The sequence below is a fragment of the Pimephales promelas genome, chromosome 18, assembly GCF_988280905.1.
Source record: "Pimephales promelas chromosome 18, fPimPro1.hap1.1, whole genome shotgun sequence".
Taxonomy (NCBI): domain Eukaryota; kingdom Metazoa; phylum Chordata; class Actinopteri; order Cypriniformes; family Leuciscidae; genus Pimephales; species Pimephales promelas.
In genome coordinates, this window is record NC_142786.1 from 2,656,560 (window position 1) to 2,679,505 (window position 22,946).

General features: G+C 37.3%; 2 protein-coding genes across 5 annotated transcripts in view; one reads left to right on the forward strand and one right to left on the reverse strand.

The window, feature by feature from the left end:
- Nucleotides 1–2,576, reverse strand: part of bop1 (BOP1 ribosomal biogenesis factor) — an 87,234-nt gene extending 84,658 nt beyond the window's left edge. Inside the window, exons 1-2 of the mRNA XM_039678372.2 lie at nucleotides 2,316–2,576; nucleotides 1,598–1,849 (exon numbers count right to left, since the gene is read on the reverse strand). Of these exons, the coding sequence (XP_039534306.2) occupies nucleotides 1,598–1,849; nucleotides 2,316–2,393 (330 nt within the window). The 5' untranslated portion in view covers nucleotides 2,394–2,576. The remainder of the gene's footprint in view (nucleotides 1–1,597; nucleotides 1,850–2,315) is intronic.
- A 190-nt stretch (nucleotides 2,577–2,766) lies between these two features.
- hsf1 (heat shock transcription factor 1) lies at nucleotides 2,767–22,017 on the forward strand. 4 transcript variants are annotated; one of them, XM_089122699.1, is made up of 14 exons: nucleotides 2,767–3,195; nucleotides 4,910–5,018; nucleotides 6,409–6,545; nucleotides 7,927–8,051; nucleotides 13,052–13,127; nucleotides 13,386–13,447; nucleotides 14,125–14,212; nucleotides 14,303–14,439; nucleotides 15,469–15,705; nucleotides 17,722–17,799; nucleotides 18,303–18,408; nucleotides 19,152–19,199; nucleotides 19,543–19,609; nucleotides 20,181–22,017. In XM_089122699.1, exons 1-14 carry the CDS (start codon nucleotides 3,070–3,072, stop codon nucleotides 20,372–20,374), a joined length of 1,590 nt encoding a protein of 529 aa, XP_088978825.1. In that variant the 5' UTR covers nucleotides 2,767–3,069; the 3' UTR covers nucleotides 20,375–22,017. The 4 variants fall into 4 exon arrangements, with proteins under 4 accessions (XP_088978825.1, XP_039534368.1, XP_088978826.1 ...); XM_039678434.2 differs by having other exon boundaries at nucleotides 14,306–14,439; XM_089122700.1 differs by lacking the exon at nucleotides 17,722–17,799.
- The last annotated feature ends 929 nt before the right edge of the window (nucleotides 22,018–22,946 follow it).

Sequence of the window (22,946 nt, forward strand, 5' to 3'; positions counted from 1 at the left end):
TATATATATATATATATATATATAACACACACACTACTGGTCAAAAGTTTTAGATCAGTCAAAATTCAAGATTTTTTTATGTTTTTAAATGAAGTCTCTTCTGCTCACCAAGGCTGCTTTATTTGATTAAAAAAAAGAAAATGACAAACAGTAATATCGTGAAATATTATGACAATTTAAAATGACTGTTTTCTATTTTAACATATTTTAAAATGTAATTTGAAAGCTGAATTTTCAACATCATTACCGTTGCTGATTACACATCAGTTTTAATATCACATGATCCTTCAGAAATCATTCTAATATGCTGATTTTATGCTCAAAAAACAAATTATTATTTTCAATGCTGAAAACAGTCCCCCCTAAATTCTTTGATGAATAGAAAGTTCAAAAGAACAGATTTTTATTTAAAATATAATCTTTTCTAACATTATAAATGTCTTTACTGTAACTTTTGATCAATTTAACTCATCCTTGATGAATAAAAGTATTTTCTAATTTCTTTCCCCCAAAAATAAAAAAAAAATTCTTATTGACCACAAACTTTTGAATGGTTTCCATTTCAGATCAATTCTGCTCTTTTGAACTTTCTATTCATCAAAGAATCCTGAAATAAAAATGTAATAAACTGTTTTCAACATGGATAATAATCATAAATGTTTCTTAAGCATTATATTATAATAATTTCTGTAGGATCATGGAGTAATGATGCTGTAAATTCAGGTTTGATCACAGGAATAAATTACACTTCACGATATATTTACATAGAAAACCTCCGTTTTAAATTGTAATAATATTTCACAATATTACTCTTTTTTTTGTATTTTTATCAAATAATTGCAGCCTTGGAGAGCAGAAGAGACTTCTTTTAAAAACATAAAAAAATCTTACTGATCTAAAACTTTTGACCGGTAGTGTGTGTGTGTGTGTGTATAAACATATATATATATATTTATATATATGAAGAGTTCAGGTGCAAAAGCCTCTAAATGCCATTTGAAATTTTCTTCTAGAATGATCATTTTTATCAAGCTTGTATATTTAAAATCAGTAATTTCACTTAAATGGTTATTAGTAAAATTACTGAACTTAAACATACAAGCTTGGTAAAAATGATTATTTTAGAAAAAATTTCAAATGGCATTTAGAGGCTTTTGCATCTGAACTCTTCATATATATATATATATATATATATATATATATATATATATATAGACTGAAATCAAAGGAATGAGTCTCCCTCGTCTACATGTGATCCGATCGACCGAAACACATCTTAATTCCAGGTGTAAACAGGGCATGAGACTCAAAACACACATATTTACAGCCTATTTATTCATTGCCAAGCCTAAAAATGAACTACAAAACAAGTATTGTGATTTTTATGGCCCATTGAAGAGTCTTTCAATTAACCCTTGATTCAAAACACTATTTTACACCATCACACATCAACGTTCTGTACACTATCATTGATGATAACTTTTTTTGTTTAAGTTTAGGGTGGATTTCAGCTCTTAAAGGCAACAGAGATGCAACTTTAAATTGCAGGGCACCAGAAATAAACACATTTTCCTGTCAACATGCTGGTTCATATTACCTGAGGTTTGGTCACATCTTTGGCAGACAGCTGATCGTCTCCATCTTTATCTTCCCCGACATCAGAGCTCTTTTCTTCATCACCGTCCTCCTCTTCCTCATCCTCTCCCTCCTCATCTTCATCATCACTGTCACTGCCTGATTCTTCAAGCCCGGAGAAGATGCTCTCCTCACTGTCTGACAGATCAGCCTGATCTTCGTCACCATCATCTAGATGACCATCTTTACCGCCATCCTTATCAAAGATGGGCAGCTGAGAAAAAAAAAACATGAAAAAGTTTCAGTGTGAGCATGAAAGCATTAGACCATCACACATTTGCTGTATAACCATATTCACATACACCTAATTTTACTTTTGTGATGAAAATCATACATGGATCAATGATTTTCAATGATATGAGAAATATATATTCAGTCATGTGCTTCCAAACTTCAATAATAAACTGGTGTTATCTAATATAACATAAAATATTACACCGTAGTAGGAAGTACAAATAAACAGGGTATACAAACTAAAATAGAAAGCGCTAAACGTGACGTTACCCCGTAAAGTGTCTATTGGAACTCATTAATGTATTATTTGTCAAATTGTATTATAGAAGAACGCTGCAATTTAATCTCGCGCTACATAAACACGCGTGTTATCATATAAGCGTCATATATAACAACTGTCTGACTGCTTTAAAGCAACACTACATAAATATAACATCAAATCATACCTGGTCGTCTTCATTCTCCTCTAAATTTCTTTTTTTATTCTTTAATTTAGTCATGGTGCCGCTGTGAGTTGGACGCATGCTGAAACTGCGACCATGTGTTTGAATCGGTGACGTCAAAGGTCAAACGATGACGCGTTCGGTTTATTTCTCATTCCTTTTACATAAAACTTTTTAACATATCATTTGTGTTGTATTTCCTTCCAACTTGTGTGTTTATTTTAATACAATGCTTTCGATTTGATTGCGTTTAATTATAACCACGTCTGAGGCAAAAGGTTAAAGTTCATCACTGAACACGTGACATCTAAAACCTTTAATTTGGCAAATTAATTATTTTTAGTGCGTTAAAAATAATATAAAGAGTAGTATATTTGTTTTTATTTATGCGTTCAGTATTTATTTATTTTCTAAATTAGTGTGATATTTTAATCAGGCGTCGCAATTGCGTCATCATATCGCGACGTCTCTCAGCGTTCCTTGTTTTCTACGCAGTTTCGTCGCGATGTGGATTTAATGGAAATTTCCACTCCTTCTGAACCATCATAAACACCTATTCAGATTAAATTATGTTAAATATCGCTCTTTAAACGGGATCCGGACACTCTGAGGGGGAAAGATACTCAAATTCGTGTATTTAAAGAGCGCCGTCTGTGTTCGTTCAGCAACACTTTTAGTTTGTGACTCTGTTGTTCTTCATCAGTGGCTCAGTATAGAGGTTTAATCGTCGTCTGAAATCATCACTAAACTGTCTCTGATGGATTATCACAGTGTGGGCCCTGGAGGGGTGATTGTCTCGGGTAACAACGTACCTGCGTTTCTGACTAAACTCTGGACGCTGGTGGAGGATCCGGACACAGACCCGTTAATCTGCTGGAGTCCTGTGAGTTCTGGTTTTGGGTTTAGGGTGGTTTGGGGAAGGTGTACAGCTCTGGATTATTGTTAAATTCGTTCGAAATGAGCACATTTAGTACCTAAACATATACGTCTTAAAATATCTTCTGAAACGGTGCCGCAGGATCCTTATTTTAACTGTAGTTTTGCCTTCTATTTATAAACGGCCCTGATGATACTTTGGCTAAAGGGGGCTGAGACAGTTCAGATTCAATCGACATGAGACAGTTTAGACTCTCAAAAGGTGTAAAGCATTGATTTAATTGTATTTTTATCCTGTCTAAATCTGGAGTATTATAAGTGGATTTGCCTGGTGTTTTTGTGTTTTTTAGGATGACTGTCAGGACAGACTGCAGATCTTTACGTCACCGTTTTAATCTCAGAATCTTTTGACATTTTGTAGATCTATCATTAATTTGTTTGTTTACTAAACTCTTCTTAGGCCTGGTCTCACAGACATGGCTTAGAGTAAGCCAGTAGGCCCTAGTTTGTTTAGAAGATTTAAGTAGCTTTTATAAACGTAATATTATTAATGAGCATCTTGAGACAAAACAACAAACACATATTTTAAAGATATGTCAGTGCAAGTTGCTTTTTCAGTTAAACAGATTAAACATGCGTTTTAGTGTGGAAGTAGGCTTAAAGGGATAGTTCACACACAAATGAAAATTCTGCCATTAATTACTCGCCCTCATATCACTTTTGTTCATCTTGGGAACACAAATGAAGATTTCTGTTCCTCCATTGTCCCTCCATATCACTTTATATGATGATGAATGGATTGAGTTTTTTTTTTTTCACTTATAAACATTCATCAGGGTGAAAAAACCTCTTGCAGAAACTCAAAAGTGATGCGCAACACGAGAATGAACCTCATTGGTTCTCTCATGTCAAGTGAACATGTGTGAGTGGGTGGATGTTTATAAGTGATTGATTGGAATCCTAAATTAAAGCAACAGTAGCCTAAGAGTTTTTACCTTATAATAATGTTTTCAAAATCGTTTCAGTGGTTCATCAAGTCGTGACACGGTGAAATGCACTTATGACACCGTTTTTTGGTCCTATATCTGATATATCCACACTATGTAAGATTGCCAGATCGGGTCACGTTTCTGTAGTGCGAATGAGACCTAAGAAAACTACAAATTTGATTTGCTTTACGGCAAGCGTTACAATTGGCGATAGGTGGAGCGTATTCGACAGTAGACTACAGCTACACTTTCATGAAATCATGCGTCATACTCCACCTTGTCTGTGGCCATTGTTGATTCCAAAGCGGTGCTTGATTAACAGAGACATGTGCGTACGACAGTAGGATACGCTAGGCTAAATTATTTACGACAGCAGTAATGGACAATTCCACTTCCAACCTGTAGGGCGACCGCAGAGGAAAAGTTGCTTGGTGTTGCTTTAAATCTGTTGATCAAATAAAGCGGTCAAGTCTCTACAGAAAATTTGGACTAAACCGCTCAATTCATATGGATTAGTTTTAAGATCTCTTTATGCACTTTTTAAAGGATCAAATGGTAGTTGCGTAGCTGTCAATGGAGGGACAGAAATCTCTGATTTGAACAAAAATCCAAAGATGAACAAAAGTCTTACTGGTTGGAACAACATGAGGGCGAGTAATTTCATTTTTGGGTGAACTATCCTGTCTGTGAAACCGGGAGCCACTGTTTTATTCATTTCTGATGTGTTTTCAGAACGGCACCAGCTTTCATGTGTTCGACCAAGGAAGGTTTTCCAAAGAGGTTTTGCCGAAATACTTTAAGCACAACAACATGGCCAGTTTTGTTCGCCAGCTCAATATGTGTAAGTATACGAGAAGCCCGACAACAAAATCAGTCTGTTTAATCATTTGTACATTTTGACTACATAATAGACCTAATCGACCAAACCAGATGTCACATGCTTTGCACCTTAGACAATATGTATTTTACATCCTGAATGTTTAGGTTGATATAAACACTCTGAACTTTTGCTTGCAGTCAACATGAAAGTTTTTGATTTGTTTTATGTTCAAAGTCAATGTATTCAGTCGAGTCAATTTATTTGATACTCATTGTTTCAAAGTTGTATAATGTTAATGCCTATTTGTCCACATTTAGCTGTTTAGAGTCATTGTATTATTGTTAATAATACATTATTCATAGGGCACTTTTCACAGTTTAACTGTTTTATGTTTTTCTAGATGTCTCATTAATTTGTAAGCAGAAAACATTTAAATAGGACCTATTATGCCCCTTTTTACAAGACATTTTATGTCTCTGGTGTCCCTAGAATGTGTCTGCCAAGTTTCAGCTCAAAAAACCTCACAGATCATTAAAAATGTCCCAATTTTTTAATTAAAGCGAAAACATGCCGTTTTCGCGCATGTAACTTTAAATGCAAATGAGCTGCTTCTCCCCTCCCCACTTTTCAGAAGGGGGCGGAGCCTGTACAACTCATGCTTCTTTCTGGATACTCTGCCAAAAACGTACAGAACATTGGTTATCTCAATCTGGTGACATTGCAGTTCTTTGTCATCATGAAAGTTTATTAAGTTTATTGAGTTTTAAAGCCATATCAGTTTAAACTTCTGATAGTGCACACATCTGAAGCAGACAGCGTGTGTTGCGTGAGTATTAAACTAAGTTCTCCTTTACCTATTATTTCACTTAAACTGTCAAATGCACAAAAGTTTTTCAAAAATACGCAAAGTTCACATAAACACAGTCGGTTATGTCCGTATATTGTGTGTGTGTGTGTGTGTATATTAGATCTGTGTATTAAAGTGACAGGAGCGTAATACCGCTGTTAACAGAACCTAATGATATAAGAAAAAAAGAAAATCTCTCTATTATATGAATATATATATATATATATATATATATATATATATATATATATTGAATAACTTTTTTTTTTTTTTTTTTTTTTACAGTGGGGGACAGGCAGCTAGCAGATAGTGAGGAGATGTTTGTTGTATTTGACAAAAAATAAATAAATTTTGGCCTAAAAAACGTTTAGAGCACCCTTGGGAGCACCTTTAACACACTATTTCAGATTATGGGGAAAATATTGTGGATGAATTTTTTACCACAATAGGGTGGTTGTGTGTACACACTGCAGAAACACACACATGTGTGCATACATTTTGTTTAGGTCCCTTTCAACATGACAGAATTTGTGCTTACAACACACATTAATGTCTTTCTTGTAGATGGTTTTCGGAAAGTTGTCCACATCGAACAGGGAGGGCTGGTGAAACCGGAGAAGGACGACACAGAATTCCAGCATCCGTATTTCATCCGCGGACAGGAGAATCTGCTGGAGAATATCAAGAGGAAAGTAACAACGGTAAGTAGAAACATCTCTTAATTATTTGTGGAAATCTTGCTGAAACATCTAAACCTCTTCGATGTGAGAATATTTGAGCGGCATGGTCTGCAGGTTTTTATAATTAGTTGGTATTTTGAAGGGTTTTTTTTAATCCAAAGCAGCTTACAGTCAGGCTGAAGATCATTTAGGCCACAGTTCTGATGTCAGACCAGTAATGCGGTATTAATTGGTCTGGGTTTTTGGGGAGTCCCTGCTGCTCGTGTTTCACTTATAAATGAATATTTAGCAGAATTATATTCTCCCACAGGGAAATCCTTAATAAAGTTGGATTACAAATCCAAGGCAGAGGCTTTTCCAACATTACGTGTAGTTTGTAATGTAGATGTGCAGCTGGCTTTCTTCTGTGGTTTTCGTCATTATTTTCTGTCATGTACACTTGATTGATGTTTTTGCCATTTTCTGGTTTTTAATAAACGTTTTTCAAACTAGGGTCCAGAATTATTTTCAAAATATGCTGTTTTGTTATCTTTAAACATATTTTCTGGAGAATTTTTTTTCAAACGAACTAAATTTGATCATATTCTTATTTACAAACCCTGGCCAAAAAATCATTGGATTAATCCTAAATCAGTTAATTGTATTCGTTGATAACCCTAGTTTGTAACAGTCAGAAATAAAACACAAATCTGCAGATAGTTGTCTGTATAAAATCCCATTATAGAACATAAAAACTTTGCACATGAAACTATGCAGCTGCCTTTGCACTGTGTCCTTGCCATTTAAAATAGTTAAAAATATGTAAATAATAAGCTAATCGTTGTTTGGCCTTTGCTAACTATGTCATATTTACTGTACTATTACTGAAGGAATATATATAGAATAAGTAATTGCAAGTTTAGATGTGTTAAATAAAAATTTCTTTCATGAAATCTGAAGCTCATTTCACGAAATCAGATATTTTTGAGAAAATGGAAATAGGAACCATTTAAAAAAAACACTCCAATTCTGGATTTGTCCAGTTCTCGGTGTGCAGAGTCTGGTGATGGGTAGCCAGATCAAGCGAAAGTGTGTTCTCCATGTGCTCTCCTGGGTTTCCCGTTGGCTCGGTGACAGATTGTGATAATCAGCAGGTCTGAGTTGAAGCCAGCTGGAGACGTGTGGATTAGAGGCCCGAGGTTGTGGGGCACTTAATCTGGCGTCACACTGATGCTCGATCGCCGTCACTTTCCAACCCTCCGGATTTATAGTCTTTCCTCTCCCGCTCTGTCCAAATGTCCAGCTCAGGGCGGAAATCAAACCGTTAGCACATGCTTTCCACTACGTGAGGGTTCACAAACGGGTCATGACGGACTCCTCTCACCCCTCCAATCTTTGACGTTTTCATTGTGTCCATCTGCAGGTGTCGAATATTAAACACGAGGACATCAAGTACAACTCTGACGACGTGTCTAAAATGATCACAGATGTCCAGCTCATGAAGGGCAAGCAGGAGTCGATGGACTCCAAAATCAGCACCCTCAAACAGTAAGTCACGCACACTACCGGTCTGAAAGAGTCTATTCTGCTCACCAAGACTGCATTGATTTGATCAAACATACTATAAAAACAGTAATTTGGTGAACTATTATTACAATTTATTTAAAAAGTATTAAAGGAGTAGTTCACTTTTAAAAAAACTTTTGCTGATAATTTACTCACCCCCATGTCATCCAAGATGTCCATGTCTTTCTTACTTCAGTGGAAAAGAAATTAAGGTTTTTGATGAAAACATTCCAGGATTTTTCTCCATATAATGGACTTCAATGGGGACCAAACGGTTCAAGGTCCAAAAGACAGTTTCAGTGCAAAATGCAAACTGTTCAAAGGGCTTTAAATGATTCCAGACGATGAATAAGGGTCTTATCAAGCGAAACAATCGCTCATTTAATAAATAAATAACAAAGTTTAAGTTTTATAATCTCAAATGGTCGCCTTGCTCTGTTCTGTGATGAGCGTTCGTGACTCTCCTGTTCGAGCTCATTCATCAAAATGAACGAATCTTTTTCCGAGTCATTAGGTTCATTCAACAAATGAAACGAACGAATTGACTCGGAAAAAGATTCGTTCATTTTGATGATCAAAAGTGACCGTAAAGATATTTATAATGTTACAAAATATTCTATTTCAAGTGAGTGCTGTGCTTTTTTTTAACTTTCTATTCATCAATGAATCCTGAAAAAAATAATTTTTGAATCAACATAGTAGAATAATTTGTGAAGGATCATGTGACACTGATCACACTAATAAAGTACAGTTTACAATATTCAAATAGAAAACAATATTGCTGTTTTTATTGTATTTTTCATCAAAGAAGTGAATGTTGTTTTTTTTTTAAACATAAAAATCTAAATTATTCCTAACTTTTAAAAGGTAGACTAGTTTTGGCCAAAACACATGATCTCCACTTCCTCATTCTCTTCCGGTTTAGTTTAGCATCTAACTGACTTATAGTTCACCCCAAAAAAATTAAATTGTTTTCATTTTTCTTCTTCTGAGCGCAAAAGATGATGTCAGAAATGTCATAAACCAGACAGTTGACAGTAGCCATTGACTTCCATGGTACTTTTTTCCATACTATGGAAGTCAATGGGGTCCATCAATTGTTTGCTAACACATATTCCTCAAAATATCATCTTTTGTGTTCAGCAGAAGAAAGAAACTCAACTTGAGTTGTGAGTAAATGATGCCAGAATTGTATTTTTTATGTGAACTGTCCCTTTAATGAAGTCTGTGTTTGACTGCTACTTGTCAGCCAAGCGGTTAGCCAGTGTTACGCCAGGTTGAGATCAGTAGCTGTTCAAAGTGTAACGCTTGGGACGTGAATGAGGGTTAATCTCTGCCGGGTTTGTGCTTCACCTTTTTCAACCCTGTTAGCCACGGCTCGGAAACGGGCAGGCGTCCTCGCGCCAGTGTGACGTGGCTCGGCAGCTGCTCTGAGCTTTTCCAAAGGCATTTTGTCCCTCTCGCAGCTGGACGGGTCTCTAGGGTTTTGGTCACGTGTTTGTGCGGTCAGCTGGTACACACAGGCTGAATATTACTGATGATGTCAGCATGAAAGCATCACCCCTGCAATAATGAGTCCTCTGAATTGGTTACAAATTTCTGAAATCTGACAAATCATCTTAAAAAATTTAAATAAATTAACGGCAGTCTATCTCATGTTCCAGAACCTTAATGAGTATGTTTAAAAAATAAAAAAAATTGTTAATTGATTGTACATGCCAAATTAAAGATATTTAAAGGAATGTAATGTTAAAAAAAATATTTAAATTTATTATTTATTTAAAATGTATATTTCTGTGTTGTATTTGTGTAAACTAAAGGCTAGTTTATTCATAAATAGAGCTGCATGATTGAGAATCGTGTGTATATATATATATATATATATATATATATATATATATATATATTTATTTATTTTTTGCTTTTACAATTTATTAGAAAAAATTCAGCAAAAATGTGAATTGGTGCAGTCTATTTTAGAATGTTTAATCAATTTTAACGAATTAAATTATTATTAAATGAGTGATTCAATGACTCCTCTAAAGACTTTACTTGATGAATCAGTATTTTAAACGAATAAGTTGATGAACAAATGATTCATTGACTTGTTGGCAGAGACTGGTGACGTAATGATTTAACTAATACAATACAAGTTACTTTCAAAAGCTGGTTTACTCTATTTTGATCACTAGCATAGACATCAGTGTTTTTCAATCCAAACTCAACTTTTATCACAGTACTTATGGGACAATCTGAATGTTTGTAAAACAGAAATGCTTTGTGAAGCTGTTTCATATCTGATAACTGCAGATCTGAATGTTCCAGTGTGATATTGTCAATGGTTTAATAGAAACTGTCATTTAGGAGTAAGATCACATGGGTGTTTGAATGAAGATTGCGATCTTTAATGATTAACCATGCAGCTCTATTCATAAATCAAGTTATATAGCATTCATTATGCATTTATTGCTAAATTCAATTATTTCCGGATTTTAAAATCTAATACATTTTTAAATAATTTTTAAAAATTAATTTTAATTTTGAAAATTACTCATGATTAACTTTGAGAATATATATTTTCATTCTTTTTTTTTTTGGGGGGGGGGGGGGGGTCTGTTTTGGCATGCATGAGGTTTTGAAGAAAATTGCCTCGAGTTTGTGTCTTTCTGAGTAAACAGAGAGAGGTCTAAATCCTCCTGTTACAGGAATCCACACCTGCCCCTGTAAACCCCCGTCCCATCTGCTGAGGGGTGAGCGGGGGGCAGGACACATGATCGGAGGAGGGACTCTTAAAGAGCTTCTTCCTGCACGCTGCTGTTTTACAGTCCTCTCATAATCTCCATATAAGAGACCCGTCCGCAGGGAGTCCACGGCCCTCTGATGTCACATCACCTGTGCCTCACATTTACACTGAAAAAATCAATTGGATTTACTTTGAAAGCATTTTCACTCAAAAATTCGCTCCTAAATATCACTAATAATTTGAAAAACTGCAAGCAACACATTGAAATAAACATGAAATTTTGAAGTAGAAAGACTGAAATTGAATTTTCTTAAATGCAACCACAGCTTGTACCATTTACATAATATATCTACTTTTTATATTTATTAAACGTATAGTTTACTTAGTGAAATCTAAGCATTGTTAAAATTGGTTTTTAATGTATTTTTGAAGATTTATTATATCATGAGATCATATGTATAAATATTTATATTTAGCTTTTTTGACGTATATTTCTATTTGCACTTTATATATATATATTAGAGCCCGACCAATAGGGTTGGGTATCGAGAATCGAGTATCGATTGGAACCGAGACTAACTTTTCGTTTTTCCCGGAATCGTTCAAAAGTTAAAATTTCGATTCCTAGTTTCGATATTCCGCCGAGCGGAAGAAGAAACCGCTGAACAACACCAACGAAGAAGCGTCTACCGGAAGTGTTGGCATAACCTCGCGAGTCGAACATGAGTAGCTTACGTCGGCGATCCAAAGTGTGGCTTCACTTTTCTAAAAATAACGAAATCTCGGCAAAATGCAAAATTTGTGACAAAAGGAGTATTTTTACAGAAGGATTATTTCCTTCAGAAAGGCCGTTGGCTAGCAAGGTTAGCTAAACTTTTTTGACCCTGCCTCTTAAAAGAATCGGAATCGAGAATCGTTAGGAACCGGAATCGAAACAAGGAATCGGAATCGGAATCAGAATCGTTCAAATTCAAACGATACCCAACCCTACCGACCAATGAAGGATTTTGAAGGCCGATACCGATACAAATATTTGTTGGTTTTAAAATCCGATATTCCGATATATCGGCCGATATTTAAAAAAAAAAAAATTTCAGAAAGGCGCAACAAAACATTAACAGGTTTCCCTAACGTTAGTTATTTGTAGTTATTTATGAGTTTTAACTAAAATAATATAATGCATTTTAAAAAGAAACTTTAAAAGTTTCTTTTATTGTCACAACTGAACAGACTGATGATAGTGGCATTAGCTAGCTTTATGGTTAGCTAGTCTATGATGAGCCATAATTTAGCAATGGATTACGTCATACTACAAATTGTAAAACATACATTTTCAATATAACAGGCCAACCAGAGATGATACGTTCCATTGCTATAACTGTCACGCGCTATTAAACAATACTTGAGTCACATTGTCAAAAGTGTTGAACAAGAAAAAAACTCAACGAGTGTCGCCAACAGGGACGGTGTAGAGTGCCCTCTGGTGGACAAACTATACAACTCCAACACTCATGACATGGTTGAAGCGTGTTTCGTCCGTTTTTATTTAATTTTTGAAATATTAATTTAACGCCCATTATAACTGCCGATACCGATAGTTTGGAAAATGCCTAATATCGGCCGATAATATCGGCCTGCCGATAAATCGGTCTGGCTCTAATATATAAATGAAGTCTTAGGACTTTAATACTTTTTTTGATAGTTTAGTTATTGATTCCTGTATTTTTGTTTTGTTTTTGCCATGAATATAGCTGTGTTATCTGGTCTTAAGCTACATTATAGATCATGTAACAAACCATATATATATATACGTGTAAAGTTTCCTATATTTTGCGCTTCCTTATCAGATCAACGCAGCTGTGCTGATGGCAGGACCGTACATAGACCATAGGTTTTTATTTTTAGATTTTTTTGTCATTAAAAGAAAGAAATGTGTCCATGATTTCAAATATCCTCTTTATTTTGGTTATTTTTCCATGTACATTATTAGCCTGTGCTTTTGTTCCTCTGTGTTCAGGCCATGTGTCTGTGGCCATATTGGACTCGTGAGCGCACTTAAAATGGCATTTTATCAGTGTCAGGGGAGCTTAAAAGAAGCAAGCCTTACTCAATCACCCTAAAGACACACCAGTCAGTGACAACATAGATTAGTGCTCTCGTTCGCTGTGAATGAAACATCAGAACATGAATGAAAAGTTCACATTTTTAAACTTGATTAAATCTAGTCTCTGTCCCGCAGTGAGAATGAGGCGCTCTGGAGGGAAGTTGCCACTCTGAGACAGAAACACTCTCAACAGCAGAAAGTCGTCAATAAGGTAAACTCAGATGAACTGCTTTCAGAGTGACGCATGCCTTCGTTCCTCAAACTATTTGAACCTTCTGCTTTTGGAGTTTATTCCAGCCTCACAGGCAACCTTTAACACTTAAACATGAAATGGCATACGCATAATGACAACTTAAGGTGTGAAATGGTCATTTTGCAAACACTTTTAAAATGGTGTCTTATATTCTCAATATGTAAATATTTAATGTCAGTTAAATGCATGTCAAGCTGTGACTCTTTGTTTCTGCAGCTCATTCAGTTCCTGATCACTCTCGCACGGTCCAACAGAGTCCTGGGAGTGAAACGAAAGATGCAAGTCCACCTCAGATTAAAACACTCAGACTGATCCACATTTATATCTGTCACTGTCTTCCTACTTAAAGAGGACCTATTATGCTTTTTTTACATTTTCAACCTCTTTTAGTGTGTAATGTTGCTGTGTTGAGCTTGAAAAAGGTCTGCAATGTTCCAAAGCAAAAAGTCACTTCAAAGGTAATTATCACTTGTATCAGTGTGAACCCTGAAACGCCACCATTGAAGTCTTGAGTTTTCTTCTGGGAACGAACACGTCATAATATTCCTCATTTAAATAATTCCCATCTGAGTGCTGTAAAGTGGACGAGGCCTGAGGTTGAGTTTACGTAACATTTGCAAAGTACGCTCGAAGTGGTGGACCAATCACAGCGTACTGGTTCAGCTGACCAATCAGAGCACTGTGAGCTTTTCAGAAGGAGGGGCTTCGACAGACTGGGAAGAGAGGAGCTTGAACTATGGGGGAAAAATGTGTTTTTTACACATTTAAGCATTAAGACGACCAAAAACAAAATCAAGACTTTCGAAAAGGGCATAATAGGTCCTCTTTACCTGTAGTATTGCAGTATGTGAAATGTTTTAATTTTGAGTTATTCACCCATTGTCTCTTGCCTCTTTATTTTTTTGGGGGATTTTTCTTTCTCTTTCTTTCTTTGCTTCGTTCTGTTTGGTCACAGGCCCCTGATGTTGAACGATGGCAGCTCCACACACTCTATGCCCAAATACTCTCGGCAGTACTCGCTCGAGTCGTCTCCTGCCATCTCCGTGAGTCCTGCATGCTTCTGTCTCAAACCGGGAGCTGAACTTCCCAATGATGACCAGATTTGTTAAGTGTAATGTATGTTTTGTTGTCTGCAGCCCTCCAGCACAGCTTTCACAGGAACGGGTGTTTACACCTCAGAATCGCCTGTGAAGACCGGGCCAATCATCTCTGACATCACTGAACTGGCGCAGTCCAACCCTGTGGCCACGGAGGAGTGGATTGAAGATAGGCAAGTTTGAGATTCTCTTATAAAGGCAATGAGTTAATCTTGCAAAACTGGTCAAGAAATTTTATTTCAAACATATATAGCCTATATATGAAGAGTTCAGATGTGAAAAGCGTCTAAATGCCATTTGAAATTTTCTTCTAAAATGATCATTTTTATCAAGCTTGTATATTTAAGTTCAGTAATTTCACTTAAATGGCAATGAAGATTACCTATTAATTGTCAAAACCACTGTAGGGAGTCAGGAATTGGAATTGTGAGTATTGAAAACGATCAGGATAGAGTGTTTTAGCATCTATTTCGTCCCCTCTATCTCCGCTGGGGTCTGCCCACTTTTTCAGCATTTTCAAATATTGCCAGTGGGTGGAGTCAGGCTCTGACCAGGGGTTTAGTTACCCTTTAAAAAAAAATTAAAAAGCCTTGGGTTCATTTTTTTTTAGTTTGACGCACCGCGTCAAAAACTATCCGACCAATGAGATTGGCTACAGTAAAACACAACTTGGGGGCGCTCAAACACAAAACGGTCTTGTCGAGCACACACACATAACGGAGAAGATGGCCGCCATCTAATGTCAGGGAATAAATTTGCACTCGGCTCATCGTCAGCGTAAATCGCTTGTGTGTGTCTCATAACGCGCGCTGATATTCGTCCCGGTGTGTATAGGGCCTTTACAGTATATGAATTCTCCCAAGGATATATTGGTGTGCTATACAATTGGGATTCCTTATAGGGTGTTTATTTAAAAATGTACAGTGTTTTGTACTTTTATTTTGGATTTACGATGCGGCTTGGACGCGGGGTCCGTCGAAAATAGACTAAGCACCTATCTTTAGTGAAGCGGTGCGGAGAGCCGCTTCTGAAACGCCGCGTCGTGATTGACTAGAGTGGGCGTGATGAGCTCTGGTAGCCGACTAGTGTTAACTAGTTTAACACTAAATAATTAACAAAAATATTCAATCCACCCAAGTCATTTGCCCTGGTGCCGAAAGTCTCATTGCTATTGTTATAACGAATCTCCTTTTTCAACACAGAACAAGCCCATTGGTCCATATCAAGGAGGAGCCGTCTAGCCCCGCCCACAGTCCTGAGGTGGAGGAGGTGTGTCCTGTTGAAGTGGAAGTGGGGGCGGGATTGGGTGTACCTGTGGACACGCCCCTTTCCCCCACAACCTTCATCAATTCCATCCTTCAGGAGAACAACGAGCCCGTCAGCGCCCCGACCCCGCCTCCCAACGAGCAGAAGTGTTTGAGTGTGGCCTGCTTCGACAAGTGAGCTTCATCAACATGTTTGCATCTGCTTAGAAGAAACACACTACCGCTGCTCCGTTTGAGTCCATAGACTTCTCTTGCTGAGTACCAGTCACTATTCCCCTAGCCTGATCCTATAATGGCTTCAATAATAAGAATTAAGAAGAATTTGTTACATTTCTGGGTACTCAAAGCGCTTTTACATGGATCTCCTCAACCACCACCAGTGCTTTAGCTGGGATTGACATCTCAAAGTGAAAGTTCTGTCATCATTCGCTCGCCTTCACAAAGAAGTTGCTGTCTTCAGTAATGTCAAAGTGGATGGTGGCCTCTTTTATAGCACTTTCATAATACGTGTGAGAGTCGAACGTTTGTTGGCAGTTTCTTCTTTTCTCCATTCTTCTGCAGTGACTTCTTTTTTCCGACTGTGTGCAAACAACAATTCTCACATTTATCATAAACTTCATCAATGAGATTTGAAACCAAAGGCAAGGTTTTATGTGCTCATTTGAATCTTTTTAGATTAATTGAATGGCCTTTATTGACACTTTATGGTGTTTTTTTGTCCATTTTGTGGCTTAAAGGAGTAAAAACTTTTGCTGATAATTTACTCACCCCCATGTCATCCAAGATGTCCACGTCTTTCTTTCTTCTGTCGAAAATAAATTAAGGTTTTTGATGAAAATATTCCAGGATTTTCTCCATATAATGGACTTCAATGGGGACCAAACGGTTCAAAGTCCAAATGAGAGTTTCAGTGCAGCTTTAAACGACACCAGACGATGAATACGGGAATAAGGGAAACGATCGTCAATTAAAATAAATAAATTAAAATGTTTACATTTTATTAGCACAAATCCTCGCCTTTCTCTGTTCTGTGATGAGCGTTCGTGACTCTCCTGTTCATCAAAATGAACATATCTATTTTCAAGTCATGACTCGAAGGGTCCTAGATATTATTATTCATCGTTTGGTGTCGTTTAAAGCGCTTTGAAGCCGCACTGAAACTCTCATTTGGATCTTGAACCGTTTGGACCCCATTGAAGTCCATTATATGGAGAAAAATGCTGGAATGTTTTCATCAAAAACCTTAATTTCTTTTCGACTGAAGAAAGAAAGACGTGGACATCTTGGATGACATGGGGGCGAGTAAATTATCAGCAAAAGTTTTTTAACTACTCATTTAAATTTTGGTCACCATCCACTTTCATAGTATGGAAGAGAGCGTCCCATGCTTTCTGCCTTGCGTTAAAAAAGGCCGTTTTTTAATGAAACGGGTGAGTATTTAATGACAGGATTTTCACTTTTTAATGGGCAAAATCAGAAAAGTTCAACTAATGAGCGGCTGCTTTTTTAAAGAGTCCTGCAGAAGCATTGCTCTTAACTAATTTGACTTATTTGTGGCGTTTGGCTGCTTGGTTTAGTCTGGCAGACTGTGACGCATACTAATACTTTTCCAGATATTCATGCGAGCCAGCACATTTTCATCTTACGGCCCGTATGACGCATAATTTGAGGGCCCTTATAAGTAATTAAAGCGGAGGCTAATGTGTACTTTATTGATTTTTGATTTCTTTTTGCAGATGAATGAGATCCATAATGTGACAGCACTATCTAGCATGAACCAAATGCCCAAATTATGCAACTGAGTTCTCTTGAACTGAGATTGATTACATTAGATTTGTACAGCAGTTTAATTAAAATAAGTCTAATTTGAATAATTATTTTTTTATTAGGACTAAAATGTGCTTAACCAACTATATTGGTTCTGGTGGTCCACCTACACACAGATTGGCTTGAAGATGTAAGACTAGAGTTTGAGCTTTGTCCAAGAACATTCATTGAGGAAATATTTTTAATAATGCAGTTTTACAACCTGTATAACCATTCGGCTTCGAAACACCTGGACTCATAAAAACCCAATTCACACATTGTCCAGTTCCCGCTCCACCCTGTTTTGGACCGTGGCAGAGGCCCGTTGATGTGTGTAGCGCCCCTTGCTGTCTCCAGTACCATGTTGTGCTTCTGTCTTTTCAGTTATCCTCAGATGTCTGAGATCTCTCGCCTTTTCTCCAGCTTCTCCACCTCAGCTCTCCACCTCAGGCCTCCTCCCGGGTCAGCATTACAGTCGGCCGAGCCGTCCCCAGAACGTCTGTCGCTGTGTTTGATCAGATAGATGCTAACCCCACTTAGCTTATCAGATTGCCAGAAACATTCGCTCATTTCTGCCCTATTATACCCGAGAAGCGTTGAATGCTGATTGGTCGGTTGGTGGGCTCAGGTGTGTTGGAGGTCGTAGAGAGTGTGAGTAGTGTGTTCGTGGGCTTAATTTGAGAAGTGGAATGGCACGAAGACGCATGTTTTGTGCTCCCATTGAACTACCCATTGAATCCCTACGTCTGATTGGAAACTAATGTGACGAGGTCAGCAGCCCGGCCTCTCTCTTTGACGTCATCATCATCATCATCACCACAGTTTTGATCTTTCTGGGGACCGGCCTGTCTCCTGTTCTCATAGGAGTGTGTTCATTAAATGAGATTTGGGATTTGGCGAGTGGAGTTGTCTGCTTGGTGTGCAGCATTTGAGAGATGATTTTCTTTGCTTCCTCTTTCTTTCAGGGCAGAACTGAGTGAGCATCTAGAGACCATTGACTATGGATTAGAGAACCTTCAGCAGATCCTCAATGCTCAGTCCATCAACTTTGACACATCGCCTCTCTTCGACGTAATTATCGTTTGAATATCATTTTATGATGATCTTAAAAAGCTGTATTAGAGCCAGACCGATATATCGGCAGGCCAATATTATCGGCCGATATTAGGCATTTCCCAAACTATCCGATAAATGAATATTTCAAAAATAAATAAAAACCATGAACCATGTCATGAGTGTTGGAGTTGTATAGTTTGTCCACCAGAGGGCACTCTACATGTCCCTGTTGGCAACACTCGTTGAGTTGGTCACGATACATGCATTGCTTGAATAACAATTAAAAGAAAATCCCCATCAGTTCTCTTAACTTAAAATTTGTTGTCGGCGGAAGTTTCCTTGGCCTGTTATATTGAAAACGTATGTTTTACAATTTGCAGTGATGTAATCCATTGCTAAATTATGGTTCATCATAGACTAGCTAACCATAAAGCTAGCTAATGCCACTATCATCCGTCTGTTCAGTTGTGACAATAAAAGAAACAAGTTTCTTTTTAAAATGCATTATCATATTATTTTGGTTAACTCAAATAACTAATGTTAGGGAAATCTGTTAATGCTTTGTTGCGACTTTCTTAAATAAAAAATATCGGCCGATACATCGGAATTTAAAACCAAAAAATATTTGTATCGGTATCGACCTTCAAAATCCTTTATCGGTCGGGCTCTATTGTATATATAGCAATTAATTGTATCGGTTATATATTTCTGTATGTCAGCAGTACTGTATTCTTGATGTTGTTCTGTTTGTTTCACAGATTTTCACATCATCTTCTGCTGATGTGGATCTGGACAGCCTTGCTTGTGTACGTTTGATGTTTTTTTCTTTTTCTTTCTTTTTTGTAAGGAGCTCGCAGAATGTAAAGACTTTGAACAAACCTGTTTAACTGCAAATATTTGCTGTGGTTTCATACAACAGATGTATATCAGACAGCTAAACACGTATACTGATGTGTAACTGCGGGTTCATGCAAGAAAAAATCGAAAAATTGCACATTGAGAATTTAGCAAATGCTAATGTTCCTCTCAGGTCCCTAGAAAGACTTTTCTCTAAAATGACCAACCCCGCTGACCATTGGTTAACATTTAATCTGCAGAAATCTGAAAAAGTGCTCGTCTTTTAATCTTGTGTCTGCGGTCTCTTTACAGATCCAGGATCTTCTGTCACCTGAACCAGTGAAAGAACCCGAATCTAGTGCAGACACTGAAAATTCAGGTATTCTGGATGTATTTTGAAGGGGTCATGACATGAGATATCAATTTTTTTTTTTGATCTTTTGACATACAAGAGGTCTTTGTAGCATTAAAACATCATAGCGTAAAGTGTCATCTTCATTATAAACAAATAATTAATTAAATCAAGCTCCAAAAATGGCTTGTTTTGATATTGGATCACACGGGACAAAAATATTTGCATATGACTGATATATATATGTATGTGTGTGTGTGTATGTATATATATATATATATGTGTATATATATGAAGAGTTCAGATGCGAAAGCGTCTAAATGCCATTTGAAATTTTCTTCTAGAATGATCATTTTTATCAAGCTTGTATATTTAAGTTCAGTAATTTCACTTAAATGGCAATTAATAGGTAATCTTCATTGCCATTTAAGTGAAATTACTGAACTTAATTATACAAGCTTGATAAAAAATGATCATTTTAGAAGAAAATTTCAAATGGCACTTAGAGGCTTTTGCACCTGAACTCTTCATATATATATATATATACGGGTCCAACTAGCATGATCAACTGAAAACGCTAAAATAAACGTCCTTTCAGGCAAGCAACTGGTCCAGTACACAGCTCAGCCCGTGATTCTTCCCGAGCCGGTCACGACTGAGACCTGCGACACCGAACTGCCCATCCTTCTGGAGCTGGAGGACGACTCGTATTTCGAACCATCCGAAGACCCCACCATCTCCCTTCTCGACTTCCAGTCCTCCTCCGTACCTGAAGACCCCAAACTATCATAGAGAGAGATGCTTTTATAAAGGGATTTATGTCTGTGTGGGTTTTTTAAATTTGATTTTTTTTTTTGGTCTTTTATTTAACACGTCAGGGCTAGCCATCTGAATATTACTCTGGTATTTCCCTTCACTTTTAGCCTGGGGGAAAAAAAAGTCTCTAAAAGCAATAGAAAAAAAATTCAGTATTCCTTCTGTCACGGAGTCTAAATAAGCTTTTATTTGTCGGCTCAGTAGTTTCCTTGTTATTGCAGAAGCGAGAAAACCTCAAACTAAATGTGTAGTGCTAAATATAATGTATCGAACACACTTCCTCATCCTGTTTGTCCAGATTGGATTTGCAACTACGCAGAGATCTATATTAAGTGACACTCATCACCACTTCGAAACTTCCAAAAACTTGTTGTAATTGCAGTTTCCTGCTTTTCATTATTTGATCTAATTATGTTGCAGTGACCCCAGATTGTTGTATTCGATGTCTGGTTCTCGTCCCGCCAAGTACGCCAAATTTTAAATTTGTGTTTTTCATCTCATGAGTTTTGAGGTAAAAAAAAGGTATATAAATATTAAGAAATGTAATGCAGCCAGGAAATGAGGTCGATTTAATCAGACAAACATGCAACAAGCGGTGATGTGAAAGTGTCCAGCAACTGCTTTCAAAGCCATAGCTGTTAGTGATGGTGGGTATGTATTATGGTTAAAGGTGCATATTTAGTGTGGGGAGAGATTTTAACAAGATCATCTTTTGCTGTTGAAAGTTGTATTTAGACAGCCAATGATGCTGTATAGATGTTTGGATGTGACGAAACAAACACATTTCAAGCACAGTCAACAGGACCGTATTACGCGATAGGTGTATTATATAACGAGAGATTATTTTTTGCATTGATAACATGTTTATGCGCCCAGTGTACAATACATATTACCCGGGTCTGTATCTGACGATCTGATTCAAAGAATTTGTGCAATAATTCAACTCTTTACCATCTTCGACACACACTGCTTTTAATCTCTTTTTTTCTTTGTTTGTTTGTTTTTGTTTGCTTTACTAAAGGATGTAGAGAATATTATAGGAGAATCTTATGAAGATCTTGGCCGGGCTTATTCCACCTAAAACAAAGTTTTTTGCATTATGGTGTTATTTTTTTATGACAATCTCATTAATTCCAAAAAGTAACAAATCACTTACAATTCCATTTCATGCAGATATTTTTAAACAAAGTTTAAAATGATAAACACTGACATATGAATTACACTTTTTAGTGTACTTTTACATTTAAACCATTCATGGTCCTAAGAAAAAAAAAACAGGCTTCATTTGATGTATGCAAAATCTAAATTAAGGTTACCCAGATCATTTTGTTAGATTCACCTATGTAACTTGGAAACCGAATTGAAATGGTATTTTTTGGTGTGATTTGTACTCATGCTACTATGACCTTATAGACTTCATCACTTGTTTGTTTTTGGATGGTCGGCACAGTAGAGGAACTGGGAGAGGAATGTCAATTGTTGGTGATGCTCATCATTTTTAGTCATTGGATGACTGTCATAGCCAGAGAGACATTGATACTAGGCATAAATTATTTTATTACGCATGTGAACAACACTTTGTGTATTGGTATGTTTCAAATAAAATGTTTTTGAAAGTAGATTGGGTTTTATTTGTCTTTATTTTTCATGGTTTCTAGTTGGTAGTTTATGGTCATTAGCTGATCTAGATCGGCTTTCAGCTGCTGAACCTCGTAGACCACCTTGGATAACCTGGTTTGTTTGGTGGACCACCTTGGATGACCCGGTTTGTTTGGTGGACCACCTTGGATAACCGGGTTTGTTTGGTGGACCACCTTGGATAACCCGGTTTGTTTGGTAGGCCACCTTGGATGACCGGGTTTGTTTGGTGGACCACCTTGGATAACCCGGTTTGTTTGGTGGACCACCTTGGATAACCCGGTTTGTTTGGTGGACCACCTTGGATAACCCGGTTTGTTTGGTGGACCACCTTGGATTACCGGGTTTGTTTGGTGGACCACCTTGGATTACCGGGTTTGTTTGGTGGACCACCTTGGATAACCCGGTTTGTTTGGTAGGCCACCTTGGATAACCAGGTTTGTTTGGTAGACCACCTTGGATTACCGGGTTTGTTTGGTGGACCACCTTGGATTACCGGGTTTGTTTGGTGGACCACCTTGGACTACCGGGTTTGTTTGGTGGACCACCTTGGATAACCCGGTTTGTTTGGTAGGCCACCTTGGATAACCAGGTTTGTTTGGTAGACCACCTTGGATTACCGGGTTTGTTTGGTGGACCACCTTGGATAACCTGGTTTGTTTGGTAGGCCACCTTGGGTAACCCGGTCTGTTTGGTAGACCACCTTGGATAACCAGGTTTGTTTGGTGGACCACCTTGGATAACCGGGTTTGTTTGGTGGACCACCTTGGATAACCAGGTTTGTTTGGTGGACCACCTTGGATAACCGGGTTTGTTTGGTAGACCACCTTGGATGACCCGGTTTGTTTGGTAGACCACCTTGGATAACCCGGTTTGTTTGGTGGACCACCTTGGATAACCCGGTTTGTTT

Bases quoted from the DNA above. Each gene is read 5' to 3' on its own strand.
- hsf1 (XM_089122699.1), top strand. From the start codon at position 3,070: ATGGATTATCACAGTGTGGGCCCTGGAGGGGTGATTGTCTCGGGTAAC. The intron at 3,196-4,909 runs GTGAGTTCTGGT...ATGTGTTTTCAG, and splicing joins CGTTAATCTGCTGGAGTCCT to AACGGCACCAGCTTTCATGT. The intron at 17,800-18,302 runs GTCAGCATTACA...TCTTTCTTTCAG, and splicing joins CACCTCAGGCCTCCTCCCGG to GGCAGAACTGAGTGAGCATC.